Raw genomic sequence first — 18,559 nt, forward strand, 5'->3', positions numbered from 1 at the left:
ATTTTAAATTTATTATTTTGTCAATCGCTTTGTTTTCCTTTCCTCCACCCACCCCCACTAACCGTCCCCCTCTGTGTGAGAGCACTCTGTGTGTCAATAGACCATATTCACCTGGTGGCCATGTTTGAATTTTGCATTGAAAAACCGGGGTGGCATTTCATTGACTTAATGGCAAGATGGCCGCTGTGTGAATATGGTCTATACTGTTAATTCTGTGTGTGTGTGTGTGTGTGTGTGTGTGTGTGTGTGTGTGTGTGTGTGTGTGTGTGTGTGTGTGTGTGTGTGTGTGTGTGTGTGTGTGTGTGTGTGTGTGTGTGTGTGTCAGGGGTGTTTTTGTCTGTGTGAGAGCAGTGCGTGTGTGCGTGCGGAGAAGGGCTAAATAGTAAATGTGCCATTTACCATTTGGTGATTTGTGTATGTGGTGTTTTTTGTCAGTTTGAGAGCAGTGTGTGTGTGTGTGTGTGTGTGTGTGTGTGTGTGTGTGTGCGTGTGCGTGTGTCTGTCTTGTGTGTCTGCGCGGGCGTGCTTTTGTAAGCCTTTTGTATGAGAGAGTTGTAAAATGTCCGACCTCCATCACTTTATAAAGTAATCTTGTTTCTCACCCTCCATCATGTTTGGATTCCTCTCTTTCTTTACAACCTTCCTTCCATCTTTCTTTGGGGTCACTGATCATCATCAGAACCAGTGGTGGACATCAACTAAGCACATGTGCTTGAGTACTGTACTTACTAAGTAAGTACAGCAACTTTCACTTGCAGTTGAGTAATATTTGACCAGGAGAATCTAGACTTTGACTCAAGCACGGGGGTTGAGTGAGTACTTGTTTGTCCACCATTGACCATCAGAACACTAGCTGAGCATGTAGGCATTTGTTCTGCTCATCTGACTGTGACGTCATCATGTTTCAAATGTTAGTACACAGTACAGTCACTGTGAGCTCTACTCTGCTTTGGTGACTGCACTTTCTTGTTTGATGGCCATTCTTGTTTGACAGCCATGCTTTTACAGACCTTTCCTCTACTGCAAAAAAATTAAGAAAAAAAAGATATTAATATTAATACATAATTTATGCAAACTTCGAAAATACATTCAGCGTTACCCAAGAAAGTGTTTGGAAATGTGTACAGAAGATATTAATGAGTTGTACTGACTCTATTGAAATGTAGGGTCTTGTAGGATGAATTTGATACTTTTTGGGGACATATTTGGACAGAGAACTCTGGCATGGTTGAGAAAATACTTGTCCCATGTTATGTTTGTATGTATTTGAAACAACAGGTTTCCCTGTGTTTTTGTTAATGTAAAATCTAATGGATTTGATGCACTCAGAAGTATTTCTATAATCTCCTAGCTCTGGTTGGGGGATTTTATGGGGCTGTATTGCTAATAAAGTTCACGTTAGTTGGTATATTTTCCCATTATTTTGAAAAATAAAATAAAAATAGTTATACGGGTTCTTTTTCAACGTATTACATTGTCAAGTTTTTGGTAGTTCAATTATTTATGAATGCTTATTAATTTCATTATGATACTGTATACAGATGAATGTGTAAGGTTTTCTCAACAAACATTATAGAACCATAGGTTGTACTGTTGCTTATGTATAGTCAAGTCAGTCAAGTCATCTTTATTTGTATAAAGGTGACGTAGGCATTTAAAAACAACAGAAGTTGACCCAAAGTGCCATTCAATCATTTAGACATCATACACTGACATGATACTGACACGATACTGACCATGATACTGATGTGATACTGACCATGATACTCACACGTTACTGACATAATATTGACCATGATATACTGACATGATACTGACCATGATGCTCACACGATACTGACCATGATGCTCACACGATACTGACCATGATGCTCACACGATACTGACCATGATACTGACATGATACTGACCATGATACTGACATGAATACTGACTATGATACTGACATGATACTGGCCATGATACTGACCATGATGCTCACACGATGCTGACCATGATTCTGACACGATACTACTGACCATGATACTGAAATCATGCTGACATGATACTGATGTGATACTGGCATGATAGTGACATGATACAGACATGATACTGACCATGATACTGATGTGATACTGACCATGCCTTTTTTTTTTAGGTAAACATTAGAATGACCTTTTACCATCTGATAGAGCTCATAGAGACCATTACAATGATAATATAAAAGTAAGTTTTGCCCCAGAATGTCACTTTGTAGACATTCGTAGTACACTGACATATGGAGTGTTTAGAACACTCCATATGTCAGTGTACTACGAATGTCTGTGTGAGCAAGTTAAAGGTTCAGAGTCAGCAGATCTGTACTTCATCACAGACTTCCCTTATTTGTATAAGAGGTGCCTTGTGTAACAAACACCAGGCACCATGTAATGGTAGGAAATAGAGGCTAGCAGTTTGCAAGGGACACACACGGAAAGTAGCCTAAGGATGAGCTTTCTTATGTCTTTTTTTATGGCTTACGTCGGCTGCCAATGTGCCAACAATAATGCTCACTTTAACTGGCATTCTCCTCCATCTACATAATGGAAACATAAAGTAGACTTCTCTCACTGTCTAGAAGGAAAGCCTGCAGGTTGAGATTAATTAGCATGCTTTCCTAACTGTGTGTAAACAGTTTTTTGTAGCAGAAACATGCTGACCCTTTGACATGTTTTAACCATTTAAAGGAACAGCTTTTGGTTGAAGAGCCTCTTTAAAACTTGCATTAGCAATATGCCAGTGTGTGATACTGCTAGCTAGCTGTTTCTTTAAGAAGATGTATATAAATCATGTAGAGAAAAACAAGCATAGAGAGAGGTACATTTTGTTTCAGTGACAGATAAATTAAATCTTTGTGTGAGAAGAGCGAGAGGGAGGATGTACTGGCTTGAAACATAAAGAGAGGAGGCGTGGGTCACCGCCGGATTATCATCATGGATCAAGTTCACATTCACATCTTCCAAACAGAGAAAGGAGAGGGGAAGAGAGAACGTTAAGAGCTAGGGAGCCTTGGGTCCCATCCAGATCAATGGAGGCTGGAATGTGCCTGTGGGACCTGCAGGGCCTCAGCGCGGAGCTGCGCCTCCAGACCAAATAAGGACTGAAGCACCAGAGCGAGAGAGGAGGCCAGCCTGGCTCAGAGCTTCCCAGGGATGATGAGAGATGACACGGGCTGATATCTGACAGAGGCCTGGCCTGGCACGCATGGCTCACGTTCCCTCCATGCTTGGAACTACCCACACAGGTAGGCTATGCATGTACCAGTGTTTCTCAAACTTTCAAATTTCAAGGTCTCCCCTTAACTCTGACAGGGTACAAATGGAACCAAATGGAGCCGTTAGGGTCCATTTGGCTCCATTTGTACCCTGTCAGAGTTACAGACTAGTATGGGTCAATGTAGACCCCCCTAAATGAACCCACAGAGTCCCTGGAATCCACTTTGAGAACCACTGGGCTATACATACACTGTGAGTCACAGTGGACCTGAACAAAGTAATCACAACCGTCCTAGACATATGGGTGTCACTTAGAGCAGTGGTTCCCAAAGTGGGGTCCGGTGACCCCTAGCGGTCCTTGGAATGGGTTCCAGGGGGGTCCCCAGCTAAAATCTGTCAAAATAGCATAACAATCAGTGACCCTATTTCATACTTCGGATATTCCGAAATCTTGAAAGGCCTTGCAACAAAGAGTCCCTGGCACAAAACCAGACACTCCGCGGCCAAACTTTCAGCCAAAAAGCTAAAATTAACTTGACGAACAACAGCATACGGAGGGAACCCGTAACAAGGAACGTAAGAAAGAACAGAACTGACAGGAACAGCAGGATTAGATGGACCGAGGACCAGAGTGCTGCTGCTGGGCTTCCAAACTCTCTCCACTGACATCACTCTTGGGGGGGGGGGGCGGGGTTCACAAGTTTCCACCCCCTTCAGCTGCTTTAAACTCTCCTTAACTGACTCATTCTCTTGCTTTTTTAAACTGCACTCCCCACAGAGTGCAGGGATACGCACACTTGCTGTACATACAGTACATACATCCCTCCACAGCAGTGTGTGGCAGTGGAACAGGACTGTCTTTTAGGGGGGGTAGTCATGGCATTTAACGTAGTTCTGGACGGCCCGGCCCCGTGGGGCTTCCGGCTCGTCGGAGGCAAGGACTTCAACCAGCCACTAACCATCTCTCGGGTGAGTGTGTGTGTGTGTGTGTGTGTGTGTGTGTGTGTGTGTGTGTGTGTGTGTGTGTGTGTGTGTGTGTGTGTGTGTCAGCACATAGATAGAATCTTGGTACCGCGAATGTCTCTCAAAATGCATTAAGTAGGAGTAGTTCACACCCAAAATGTATTTTTTTCTATCGATTTCTCATGCCATGGAGACGTGAGTTCAATAATTTTTTTTTGTTTTAGTCGCATTCCTGAGACAATAATTTCATTACAATAAATGTACCCCCATTGATTCCGGATGGGGACCCAAATGCATTTGGGTCCCCATCTGGAATCATTGGGGGTAAATCTACTATAATCACATTTTTGTCTTTAATAGGAATGGGAAAAATATAAAAAAATATGATTGAACTCAAGTCTCCATGGCATGAGTAATCAATAGAAAAAGGTCATTTTGGGGGTGAACTACTCCTTTAAGCACTGGGATGACACTCATGACAGGAACCTTCCTCATTTCCCCTGTTTAACATCTCCTGTCCTCCTGTCTACTGCCTGATAAGAACAACATTTAATATTTATTTAGACTATCTACTAACTCATTTAAACTATGGATAGATAATATGGACTGGGTGGACTGGATTGGTGGGGTGGGGGTCTGTGCTTTCTGGGAAGACTGGGGGGGGGGGGGAAGAAGGGCTTTGCACCTGTGTGACAGTAAATGCATGAGGCTTAGATAGAAATAGCAGCTTACACTATACACTGACATTCAGCGCACACATTGAAGCCATTCGTGCACACACTCACAGTCATTCAGACACATGTGAGGACTTTTGCGAGGTATTATCACACAGCAGGATTCTGTTCACACAGTCACGTTTTGAGCAAAGAACATTGTCACTTGAACCTGAAAACACATGGATTTGAGCCCCGGCCAAGTTCAGCAAGGCCTTATTAATACACTATGCACTCATACCAGGTTAGCTCTTCACGCAGCATTCATGATGGCAGCTAAGCAGTGGTGGAGGAATTACTCAGTGGTGGATCTTTTACTTAAGTAATGGCAGCAATACCACAACATAACAATACTCTATTACAGAAAAAGGCCTGTATTCAAACTAGAGTCAAAGTAAAAGTAGTAAAAAGTATTCAAAATATACAGTACAGTACCAAAGAAAAGTATACTCGAAGTTCTCAAAAATAGCAGATAAGCTCACAAGGCACTAGCCATTTTCAAAAGCTGAAGTATAAAATATCATTATGTAATAATAATACAAATCTGCAAATTAAATAGTAACTGAAATAAGTGCAGTGGAGTAAACAGTATTTGCCTTTGAGATGTAGTGGAGTGTTTAAGTATTAACAATGGAAATACTCAAGGTAAAGTTAAAGTACTTCAAAATTGTACTTATAGGCACTTGAGTATAGTTACTATCCACCCAGTGCAGCTGAGTCAACACAGATAAGTATGGAGAATGCGTTCAGCTCTATTCTTTGTCTCCTCGCCATTGTAACTGTGCAGTTGTTCAGCGATGCTCTCTCTGTTATGTTACTTAACTCATCTAGTGCCATTCCCGAGATATCTCGCGAAATGTACTCGAGTATCTGTAGTGCCATTCACGAGATATCTCGGGAAAAGTAATATATTACTGTAACGGCGAGTACATTACCGAGAAGAATGGCCGCAGGTCCGGAGACGAAATCCGTTGCTGATTTCGCATCATCACGGCTCCACGAGCACAAAATAGTCCCATCCATAACATTGAGGTGGACGGGGATCTCATCTTTAATGTCCATTATCTCAAAACTACACTTTAGAAGCTAGGATGGAGGCAGATGCTCGCTTATGTTACACAGTTATAAAAGCTCCCGGTCGGCCATTACACAACTCCACGTGGACACGGATCGGTTCCGGCGCACGACCCGATGACGTCAGACCGGAAGTGATTGCGCTGTGGACTTCTGGCCTTCAAAATAAGATAACGGCGGTGATGCCAGCCTGAAGGTGGCATCGTGGACTTTATAATCCGTTAATTTCAGGGGCACTAAATGAGTTAATGCCATTAATTTGCCTAGAGCTCAGCAGTGTGTAGGCCTACAGTAGGCATGGCAGGGGAATACCAGGCTACTTTACAGATCGTCGCTATCGGGCAGAAGTCTTGTATGATCAAAACCTGGTTACTTTTTCAGTGTCCAGTGGATCCAGCTCTTCTTACTTGTCATAGGTTAAATATGTTTAAATCTGCACAGACAGACTTGACCACTTTCAACCTTGCATCCCTATTTTGGGCATGTCATGGTAGGCTAAAGGTTTCAAAGATTAAGAAAATAAGAAAAAGAAAGAAATAGCAGATCTTCAAGGTCACAACATGTTGCATTGTGACATTTTGTGTACTTGTGTAGACTGACAAACTGTGCTGCTTTTGCACGGCATGATTATACTGCATGCTATTAAAAAGTCATTAGTGTTTCTCTGAAATCTCTGTGTGAGTGTGTGTGTGTGTGTGTGTGTGTGTGTGTGTGTGTGTGTGTGTGTGTGTGTGTGTGTGTGTGTGTGTGTGTGTGTTGCTAATATGAAATGGTGCAAATCACAGGGAATAATAAGAGTGCCTGCATACTGTAACAATTAACTAGAACAATTACATCGATTCAATAAGAGGGGAACATGGAAATAGTGAGGGTCTGTTTGTGGTACCACACATCATGGTGATTTGAATCAGTGTTCTCTCTCATGGGATTGCATGTCGATCAGATACGAGATTTCTCTCTCTGTCTGTGTGTCTATATTTAGGAATGGCATCAGAAAGAAACAGTGGTGGTCTGATCTCCAAACTGCCACAAACCACACCTGTTGTTGTGTTAGTAGAGGACTGTGAAGCAGCCTATTATGAGAACAGAGATGAGAGAAGGCTGGAGTGGATGAAGCAAGAGAGGGGGTGGAAACAAATGAGCTCAGGAGGTGAGAGATGGAGGTGAGAAAGAAAGGTTAGAATATGGTAAGCAGGATCAATGCCAAATAAGGGACAAATATGCCATTATGCAATAATACATAAAGTCACACATGTGACTCTTCTGTATTTGGCTAATGACTATAGCACATTCCTCTTGCTTACTTGCTGTTGCTGGCTTGGAATCACAAGCCTTTACACAAGCACATAGCACCTGCAGTGCCTTCTATTCCTACATGTTTGGTTCGACACGGTTATGCTCTGGTGGCTGTTTATTAACATGTTTTTATTCTGTGCATAAAAGCTCTGGAGGGACAGCGAATGCATTTTCCGGCAGCGGCATGTGCCCCGACGTCGCCGGAACTGCCGACAACAGCCGCGGCAATGATTCCTATGAGTGACAACTAAGCTAACTGAATCCCCCCTGCCCCCCTACACACATTGAAGTCATAGTGGATATTTCTGTGGAACCTGGATGCTTCAGTGAAAACCATAGTGAAACCATATAAGTATACTGGATACTGAAGCCATTGATATCACAGTGAAACCATAGTTGATGTTTCATTGAAACCATAGTTGATGTTTCAGTGAAGCCATAGTTGATATTTCAGTGAAAACATAGATGTTTCAGTGAAGCCATAGTTGATATTTCAGTGAAAACATAGATGTTTCAGTGAAGCCATCACGGAATATCAGCAAAGCAAACATTTCAGATCAGCCAGAATAAGTACATGAGACAGAGATAGGTAACAGACTCGATAGCAATAAAACACCAGTGTTTTACTGTTAGTCCAAGAACTGCAGGACTTTAAAACAAAACACTCCCTCTTTGACAGTGTGTCTCCTCCCTCCCCACGTACCACACACACACACACACACACACACACACACACACACACACACACACACACGCACGCACGCACGCACGCACGCACGCACGCACGCACGCACGCACACACACACACACACACACACACACACACACACACACACATATATCCAGGGACGTGCAGAGAATGTTAGAAAGGCAGGTGCTGACGTTTCTAAAAAGGCACTTTGGTGAAAATATCGAAAATAGACGACCTCCAAGCTCACAATGCGTTGAGCTTGGAGGTTGGCTATTTTCAGGTGCTTGATATGACACTGAACTAAGCATAATCAAGTCAGTATGGTGGCATGGATTTCTACAGAGAGAAGGCAATTCTTCCAACATAAGATGCTGCTGGACAAGGCAATTCTCTTGAATGCTGCCTTCAGGTATGGCATGGAAAGAGGCTATTTGCATTTCTTTCGCCATAGTAAATAGGTCTGGAGAGGGCACTTTTTACAGACGGATAAAAGGGAAGGGGCTCAAGCCCCCTTTGATGTCTATGTGTGGACGTGCCTGCACACACCCACTTATTTATAGGCAGATGACCTAATCCGATCCTCAATGCAGCAGGGGTACAATGTGTCACTCACTTCTGCCTTGTAAAGAAATATGACCAGCCACAGATCATGTTAAAAGCGTTGTATGTCTCGGAGCGTCGGTCAGGCTTTTGAAATATAGAAGCACCCTCCCTCCAGTGGCATCTCTCTCTCTCTCCTGTGATTCAAACTCTCCTGCATATCTGTTTATCCGGGACCTTAATGTCAAAATTCAACCACTTCCTTGCCTGATGCGTCATCCTTCATATTCCTTGAGGATGGCGTCAGGCGTCAGCTGGTGGGAAGCAGCTTATGTTTACTTTGTCCCCAAGGGAAGAGACTGAGTTTACATGCAAACATACCAGTCAGGGCAACACATGGCTGTAAAGGAGAGTTAACATTTACAATTGACATCATGGAGAACATGATGTGTTAAAGATAGAGTGCAGAGATTCCCCCCCCCCCCCCCCCCCCCCACAACATGATGAGCAGGTTATGATATTATGATTTATGACAGGGAAGACATATTTTGCATATTAACCGCACTCGGGGGTCTATTAGAGTAATGTTAACTCCATGGACACAAGACACATACAAAACAGAAAAAGTACAAAACTATGACACCACCTCTTTAAAGTATAGGTGGTAGAGAGAGACATGAACATATATAGTACATATAGTACATACACTCTCATATTTTATGTCATATTATATACAGCCAATACAAGACAAAGTCACTAAATTGATAACATTTAAGAAAGACAGAAATATTCCAATGTATTTAGGGTAATTTTTCCTAAGATTGCTATTATATTTTATACCCTTATATATTATATATTATACCCTTTTTAAAACAATGTTTTATAATAACTAATAACTTATTTGTTGTTTAACTAATGTGATTTATTTTGTTTCTTACGGTGATGATCTAATATAAGTAGCCTACTATGTGTAGATAATGCGTTTATTCTTTGGTGGGTGGGGGGGGGGGGGGGGGCATAATACATTGTTGACAATAACAGTCCTAGAGAATTAGGATGACAGACATGTTACGTAACTGCCCTCCTTCTAAAGGGCCGTTTATAGTTACGTATGCTTGATTTTGTGTACGTTTGGGGGTGAGAGAGAACGTGCGGTAATTGCGTCGATATGCATAGTTCCGTACGGTCTCTGTGTTACATACGGTTCAATAAAGCCTATGTACATACTGTATCCACTAGATGGCACCCAAATGCATTGTTGTCCGTAAGGTTACGGAGAGAGACAATTACGTACGGACCTATACGGAGCAACCGGATTAAATCACTCTCCCCCTCCGTTTCTTGTGTATTCCTGCGGTCCTTATGTACTACTACTATGCATGGTACTTAAGGGCTGCTGGGTCATGAGCTGCATGATCCGTCTCCCTGATGGGAGATGATTGAGTAGTTGCTGTGTTACAGTGAGGTCCAGAGAGGTCAGCTGTGATACTTCCTGCATGCTTCCTGGATCTGGCACAGTGCAGCAGCGTCTGGAATGGAAGGAAGCCCTGTGCTGTGTGAAGTGCCCAAAGTGTCTGTCAGATTAGACAGAGCAGGCTGCATTAACATGAGCACATTATTCCGGGCTACAATGTTGATAGTTTGATTAGTTTAATTATATTTACACAGGTTAAAATAACACATATGTCCTCCATTAACCTGAGTTTAAAATGATTTATTGGTTGTCGTTTTTGAAAAGTAACACAAAGCCTATCCAGATGGAATAGGCGGGGCAAATGGTTAGTTGACAATCAAACCTGTGACCATGTATAGTTCCATGTATTCTAAGAGTACAGCTCATGCCATGTACGTATATTTTTAACTATCCTTTTTTAATGTAGGGTACTGTTAGTAATATGTGTTGTTTTGTTGTTTTTTTCTTGGTTCAGGAAAAATAGTATTTGTATGTATGTTCTTAGGCGCCCTCTCCTAATGTAGGGTTACTGTTTGTTGGTATGTATTGTTTTGTCTTCATGTGGGGACTACGGATGAAATTTAGCATTCTTGCTAATTCCGGCTTATTTACATTGCATTCATGTAGTGTTCATTAATATGCATTGTCCCGTCTAAATAAACAAATAAAGTAAGTAAATTTGGCAAATATTCCTTTTCCAGTAGCACAGTCTTAGTTGGAAACAGACTTTACCCTTCATCTCCAATACGGTTCATACTGTTGCTTATGTAAACAAACCCTGACACTGGAAAAATCAAGTTTACATAGCGACATGGAAGGATTGAGAACATATCTACTGGTGCATTAAAACAAATTATATTACTAACCCTACCAGGATCTCTGTTGCTGTAATTATTCTGCAATTATTCGGGCGGCCGAGCTTCTAGTCTGTTGCAATTGTTGTCTTGTCTCACCTTGTTGTCTTGTAATTTGCTAAATGTAGTTCACCTTTGTAATGTTCAGTTCCTTCCAGCCAATGCCTGCGTTGATTGTTCTTCAGTTCTGTGTCTAGTTCGTTTCCAAGTGTATATAAACCTGTTATAAGTCTGTTTTCTTGAATGTTTATTGGATAATCTGTTTCTGTAGCTGGGTTTGTTGTTTGTTCTTGTTGCGTGTTCTGATAATATACGTGCCGAGTACTGTGGAAATAAACTGGGTCATGTTTTTGGCTTTCTTCCCTTGCATTTGGGTCCCACTTTGAAAAGATTAGGCTAAACAGACTGAAGTATTTGGATGACGATGAGTAAAGTTAAATAATGGCCTGTAGCAGACACACTCCTTATCTTCTACCCTGTAGCATTGCTCTAGCCTCCACTACCTTGCAGTTGCAGACTTATGCAAAGGCACATCATTTAGATAGCATGTTATGTAGACATATGCCAGGTCATTGCTGAAATGGCATCCGCATAGCTTCAATGTATCATTATTATTGATTTGTGGTTATTCTACTGTTAACTGATGATGGGTTCTTGGCTTAACTACGATTCTAGACACTGTCCTTGCTTATTGTAAATCGCTCTGGATTAAGAGCGTCTGCTAAATGACTAAATTGTAGTAGGCAAAGCCGATATACTTAGTGTGCATGTAATGTACTTAATGACCAAACCTTGCGTATGAGGCAAAACCCTACTCTACCATCCCAGAGGGGAACATAAGCAAGAAAGGGGCCCAAACAGTGGTACCAACTCAGGAGATGAGGTGTCAGTGATGGAGAGCAGACCAACAGAGTGCACCAAAGCTTTTCAATCTGTACACTGTTCATACACTGTACCCTCTACAGGGGATTACAAAGAGTGATGGGGAGGGAAAAGAGACGGAGGCAGAGACACAGAGTAAGACAAATGAGGGAGAGAATGAGAGAGATAACACAAGGTCACAAAGACAGAACGATGGAAGGGAGATGGATGCAGTTCCCCGCATGCCTTTTTGATTAAATAATGACTCCATTATATGGACAAAGTGGACAGAATGGAGTGGACCAAATTAGAGCATGGCTGACAGATTAATCTAACATGGTTTGATAGAGGTTTGATATAGGTTATATTATCTGTAACCTAACTCTCATGTGCCCAGATACCATCCACCACTGTCTGATCATAACATCGTCCACCTCTTGCCAAAGTTAATCACATTCTGGTCTGGACACAGTTGTGAGGGGTTGTATCGATGCCACTCAGATGCTTTTAAGGCTGCGAGCTCCAGTTTAGCGTCTGTTTAGTCTCTAAAGCCCCTTTTCGACTGCAGCTTCAGCACCACACCACACCACACCGCACCACATAAAAATATCTACATTTTCCATTACACATTACAATTGACCCTTTTAACTGTGATTACAATACAATATAAATTTGTATTACAACTATCCTAAATTATAATACACTATAATGGATTATAACTGTGATTATAATACACTATAACATATTAATGTATTACTATGGTAATTATAATACACTATAATAGATTATAACAGTGGTAATATAACACAATAGAATCTATTATCATGTATTACAACTATCCTGTATATCCTGATGGTCTAAATGAAAAGTCAGTGAGTGATCAGTCATTATGAAATGCTTGGCCCTGTTTGGCCTAGCTCAGACCTATTCTAGATTGGATACTTTTTAGTACCACGTTTAGTACCACTTTCACACCACGCTACCCAGGTCCTTGTAGTGGAAAACCTGGCACAAGTGGGCAGAGTGGTGTGGAGTGGTGTGGTGTGGTGTTGGGTCTGTGGAAAAGGGGCTTAAGCAAGCTGCTTTCACTTGATGCCTACAATAACCACGTACAGGCAGAAGTGGAAAAAGTAATACATTTTTTGTAAAGTAAACCGGTCTCTTGTAATAACCCTGAACTGTTAAGCAGCACTATCACCCGTAATCTTTTAAAAAAAAAATTATATATATTCAATCACTCAAACAATAAATCTCAGCTTTGCCCTCTTCTATGGCCATTCTAAACAGCAAGCTAATATTGATGATTAGATTTTTATTGCCACTTAGATCTATCACTGTGGAGCCAAATGTGATTCTCCATATGTGGACAGATGAGTCTCATCTTTCTTCCTTGGTTCTCGTTGTCAGATCACTCCAGGCAGTAAGGCCTCCTTAGCCAACCTTTCTCCTGGTGATGTCATCGTGGCCATTGAGGGCGTGTCATCCACCGACATGATGCACTGTGATGCCCAGAACAAGATCAAGGAATCCACAAACCAACTCTGTCTCACTGTTGAAAGGTCAGACACCAAACTGATAGGCAGTATGCATGTCAAGCATAAAAAAAGAAAAAGAAAATATAGCCGATCTACAAGCTCACAACGCCTCACGCTGCGAGGTGTTGTGAGCTTGTAGATCTGCTATTTTCATCAACAAAAGAATCTGATGAACCGAGTCAAACTAAACGTAACGCTTCAACTCCTACAGTTCAAAGTGGGAGGGGGGTCCACAGTTCAAATATGATTATGTTGGGGAGTGGTGGCCTAAAAGCGTTGAGAAAGAGCCATTTGATTCATCCATTTCTACATAAATGACCTGGAGAACTTGCACACACACTGTAGTGTGCACTCAGACATACACAGCAATTTGACATAAATATTCCATCAGACCATCTGACCACCGTCTGTTGTTCCCAGGAATGAAGCCAAACTGTGGTCACCTCAAGTCACAGAAGAGGGTAAAGCCCACCCATTCAAGATCAACCTGGAAGCGGAGCCGCAGGTAGGCCGATTCCCCTATTTATAATACTGCAAAGTAAGGCCATACTTTAATAGATAGATATCACCTCACTATAATTGCCTAACATGATCCTCTTCTCTCTGCCTCCTTTCAGGAGAGCAGACCTATTGGTACAGCGCACAACCGCAAGGCGCAGCCATTCGTTGCAGCAGCGAACATCGATGACCACCGGCAGGTGGTCAGTACTGCGTACAACACCCCCATAGGCCTCTACTCCTCAGGCAACATCCAGGACGCCATGCACGGACAGATCCGTGGCCTTGTCCATGACAAGCCCTCCAGGTGACAGTGTGTACTGTGCACTAACACTATGCATCCCATGTCTATAATTCAGTGTACGTATAATGCATTATAATATACTTATACTGTATAATGATAATTATAAGAACTCATAGATACTCAGTGTTGATTTATAACAATAATCATAACACATCATAAAGTATTCTATAAATGACGTGTATGGTCAAGTATTGTAATACTTTACCGTAAAAAAAATAAAATATATAGTTGGATACTCTTGTGCAGGGTTTTGAGCACAACTGCCTCGGGAATCATTGGGACTTGCTTGTTCCACCTGTTCACTATTTACACAGAGCCATGTGGATCTCACTGTGTTACAGCGTGTGTGCGTGTGTGTGCGCGTGTGTGCGTGTGTGTGTGTGTGTGTGTGTGTGTGTGTGTGTGTGTGTATGTGTGTGTGTGTGTGTGTCACAGAATATGGATTATCAAAGCACTGGGGAATGTCTTTTCATAGCTTAACCAGGCCCCAGGGCTTGAGTCACATCATTAGCTCATGGTACGTAGCCAAAGTCTGAGCAGCCAGTTCTGATAGACACAGTAGCAAGAGAACAGGGCCAACGTGTCTGTACCGTATGTGTGTATTAATACACATGTGTTTCTATACACAGTGAAATCCTCAAATGAACACTGGTTTTACTGTGCAGTTTGTGTTTTAAGTTTTATACCTTGCATGTTGAGTGCCAGAGCTAACATCAACATCCTCTCTCCTCCTCCTCCTCCTCAGTGTGTACTCTCCTGCCCTGCTCACATATCATCCCCATTTTCCTTTTAAGGCTGTGAGCTCCAGTTAGCATCTGTTTAGTCTCTAAGCAAGCTGCTATCACATGATCCGGACCTACAATAACCACGTACAGGCAGAAGTGGAAGTACTACAAGTAAAAGTATCAATACTGCAATATACAGTAGAAGTACTATGTTACAAGTAATAGTCCGGAATTCAAATTTTAGTTGAGTAAAAGCACAGTAGTATTTGTATCCAAATGTACTTAAAGTACCAAAGTAGAAAGTAGCCTACTCATTATGCAGAATGTCCCATTTCACAAGTTTTAAAATGTATAACAATCTATTGAAAATAGCAGATCTACAAGCTCACAATGCATCGTGACACATTGTGAGCTTTTCGTCGGCAATTTTCAAATGGCCGAAATGTATATAGGGATGAAGTGGTTACTGGTTAGACAATGTTTTGTAATAATAATCCAAATCTACAAAATAACTAGTAAACAGTTTTCAAATAATTGTTGTGGAGTAAAATAACAATATTTGCCTCTGAGATGTAATGGAGTAGAAGTAAAAGTATTGAAAATGTGAAATATTCCAGTAAAGTAAATGCACCTCAAAATTGTACTTACTGTAAGTACAGTAGCCTACCTGAGTTACTTTACACCAGTGCGTACAGGCTCCCAGGGCAATGCAGTAAAGACTGCCCGAGCTGTTGCATCATTGATGCCTGAACATGACAGACCAAACACCTGTGTCTTCTTGGGTGGTCTTGGCCAGGGAGGCAATACGTTTAGTTTGACATAGTGTCTGTAAGCCTCTGTCAGGCAGGATGTCTGAAAGGTTGAAGCACAAACCGAGGGCCGGTCACAGCTTATCATGAATGATGTGCTTGTTTATTGGGAAAATGATCTGTCATGATGGTGAGACAAAGTGGACGTTGTTATTTCCTATGCTGACCACGGTGTTTGTGAATGTGCCTGTGTATCTGTGCACCTACTATATAGCAGATGTGTAAATGTAGTGCACATTGATTGATCGATTGAATACTTTATTAGTCATAAATGTAAATAGCACGAGGTACGGTCAGATATTAAGGCTAAAAGTAAAACACAATTAAGTCCTGGGTTTCCATTGAGGTCCTATGTATTCAATTCATCAACGTAGAATGAAGAAATAACACAATAATACATGTACATTTTCGCTAGGCTATGTGTACAAATGTAAGCCTGCACTCTGTTGTTACCTCCCACTGTTTAGGTTGCAGTCGGACGACAGATCAACATTTCAATCCCTAAAGGTTCTTCATCGGGATGCTGCTGAAGAACCTGATGATCCCGATGAAGATCCTTCGGGGATCGAAGTGTTAATGTGCAATAAACAGCGTGAGCTATAACAACAGTTTGCAGGCTCTATTTTTATTTTTTATGTTGATCTTCTGTTTGTCCCACGCAGCTGTTCGCATGTGCATGCACTACATTCTTTGATTTATTGTGTGTGTGTGTGTGTGTGTGTGTGTGTGTGTGTGTGTGTGTGTGTGTGTGTGTGTGCGTGTGCGTGTGTGTGTGCGTGTGTGCGTGCGTTCGTGTGTGCGTTTGTGCGTGCGTGGGTGTCCTTCAGTCCCAGGACCTTGAGCTCCATTGAGGACTCTGATGTGTATCGGATGCTCCAGAAGAACGAGGAGGAGGAGCCCCTGGAGCCTCGTCAGTCTGGCTCCTTTAAAGCTCTGCAGGACTTTGTTGAGAGTGACGGTCAGCACTGTTTATGCATTGTACATTAAAGGGATAACCTAAGGTTCTCATAAAAAATCCTTCATCAGTACAGAGTAATGGCCACCCGAACCGTGTCAGCATTTTCTAGCAGTGCTATGAAGGGGTTCAGCTAACCAGCATCTTCTCCATGTGGGAAAGACCTTAGTCTTCGTCAGAAGACCGTAGTCTTCTCATGACGAAGACCGTAGTCTTCTCATGACGAAGACCTTAGTCTTCTCATGACGAAGACCTTAGTCTTTGTCAGCGTTTGACAAACGCTGACGAAGACTAAGGTCGAAACGCGTACGTTTGCTCCTGTCCATAGAGGTAAATAAAACATGTGAAAAGGAAATTCCTTCAGTGCTGGCAACTTCTTCTGTGTCTCATGTTATTTTGAGCCGTGCACCAAAAAGACTTTATCTAATTAGGAGTGTTGCGGGCTTTCTGCTCTATTGCAGATATCTCTTTCTACTACTTCCCTTAGTATTGCTACAAAATGCTAACACTAAGTAAGCTACCGGTATGAATTTAACAATAATCTTGGGATACTGACAAACCAAAAATAACAACAGGGGGAAAAAAAATACTCATAATGCTCCTGCACAGTTAGCTCTTTTATTTGTATTTCTCTCTTAGGTAACCAATAGCAGGCCAAAGTATAATTATTTCTATTTATAATCCTGACCCTTGCTCTCTTATTGTTTGCTTGTGTTGTTGCATTTAATAAAGCTGAGCAGTCAAGGGTTATATATGGTGTTTCCTGCAGGTACTCGGCCAATGGTGACGAGGACAGTGAGGGCCCCAACAACAAAGCCGACTGCTCCCGCGGGTAACCTGCAGAAGCTGCCCGTCTGTGACAAATGTGGCAATGGCATTGTGTAAGTACACAAAGCTGTACGCGTGCCGTGTCACGGCTTGTCATGTTATCTCCTGTGACAGCATCCTCTCCCATTATCTAAATTGAATGTACTCATTGAGGCTATAACTTACAGGTAATGTTTGCCCGAAACACATTTGCCATTATTTGGAAAATAACAGAATCTGTATCCGTTTCTCTATCTGTTTCTCCATCTCTTTGTGCTAAAAGGGGGACGGTCGTGAAAGCGAGGGACAAATATCGTCACCCAGGGTGCTTTGTGTGTTCCGACTGTGACGTCAACCTGAAACAGAAAGGCTATTTCTTTGTGGAAGGTCAGCTGTACTGTGAGGCTCATGCCCGGGCCAGGACGAGGCCACCGGAAGGACACGACCTCATCACCACCTACACTTAGATAAAAGGACCCTCTGAACATAACGACAATACAATCAGCAGATTCAGCACACATGCAGCCACGCACGCACATACAAACGCCCACGCATTTAAATAATTTTATTTTGATCTGCACAAGAAGCACAACACTGATTTAGAGCAGTGGTTCTCAACCTATGGGTCGGGAGTCGGGACCCCCCAAATTATTTTAAGGGGTCACCAGATGATTAACTTAATGTGCAACATTGTTTTATCTCTCAACAGTAAACAAACCGACATAAAGTTTAAGTGTATAGAGGGTATATGCACATTTCTAAAGTGTCAATTTAAGGACTTTTTAATACCTCTAAAATGACTAATTAAACATTGTGCAAATTGTCAAATATTAGAGGCAGAAATTGTGAAAACAGCTGATTTACATGCTCACAACGCCTCGCAACGCGCATGTAGATCTGCTATTTTCACAATAGAACTATGTTATATAAAATGTAATGCCTCAACTCTTAGTGCTCGTCAGGGTATGGGGTCACCAGTTCAAATATGATTATTTTGGGGGTCGCGGCCTGAAAAGGTTGAGAATCACTGATTTAGAGGAAGATTACAATATGGTGAAATCAGATGAAACTGGATGCATGAGCTTATTAACACAATTTTGGCTTAAATTTAAAATAACATCAGAACATTCTTTAATACTCAATATGAAAGACAAACTGCCTGTAATAGCTGAGATAAAATCAATATTTAGCCATTTATCTTTTGCAATCCTCCCAACAAGTGTAAATATAAAGTTTAATTAGCCAGTA

General features: G+C 41.8%; 1 protein-coding gene across 1 annotated transcript; it reads left to right on the forward strand.

Moving 5' to 3' along the window:
• Nucleotides 1-4,109: 4,109 nt before the first annotated feature.
• On the forward strand, nt 4,110-17,778 carry LOC308281932 (PDZ and LIM domain protein 3-like; the record flags this gene model as incomplete). Its single annotated transcript, XM_080722273.1, has 7 exons — nt 4,110-4,202; nt 13,086-13,237; nt 13,634-13,718; nt 13,831-14,018; nt 16,377-16,507; nt 17,274-17,385; nt 17,595-17,778. 7 exons carry the CDS (start codon nt 4,110-4,112, stop codon nt 17,776-17,778), a joined length of 945 nt encoding a protein of 314 aa, XP_080578399.1.
• Nucleotides 17,779-18,559: the final 781 nt, after the last annotated feature.

The sequence above is a fragment of the Nannobrachium achirus genome (assembly GCF_963921795.1).
Source record: "Nannobrachium achirus genome assembly, chromosome: 3".
NCBI lineage: Eukaryota > Metazoa > Chordata > Actinopteri > Myctophiformes > Myctophidae > Nannobrachium > Nannobrachium achirus.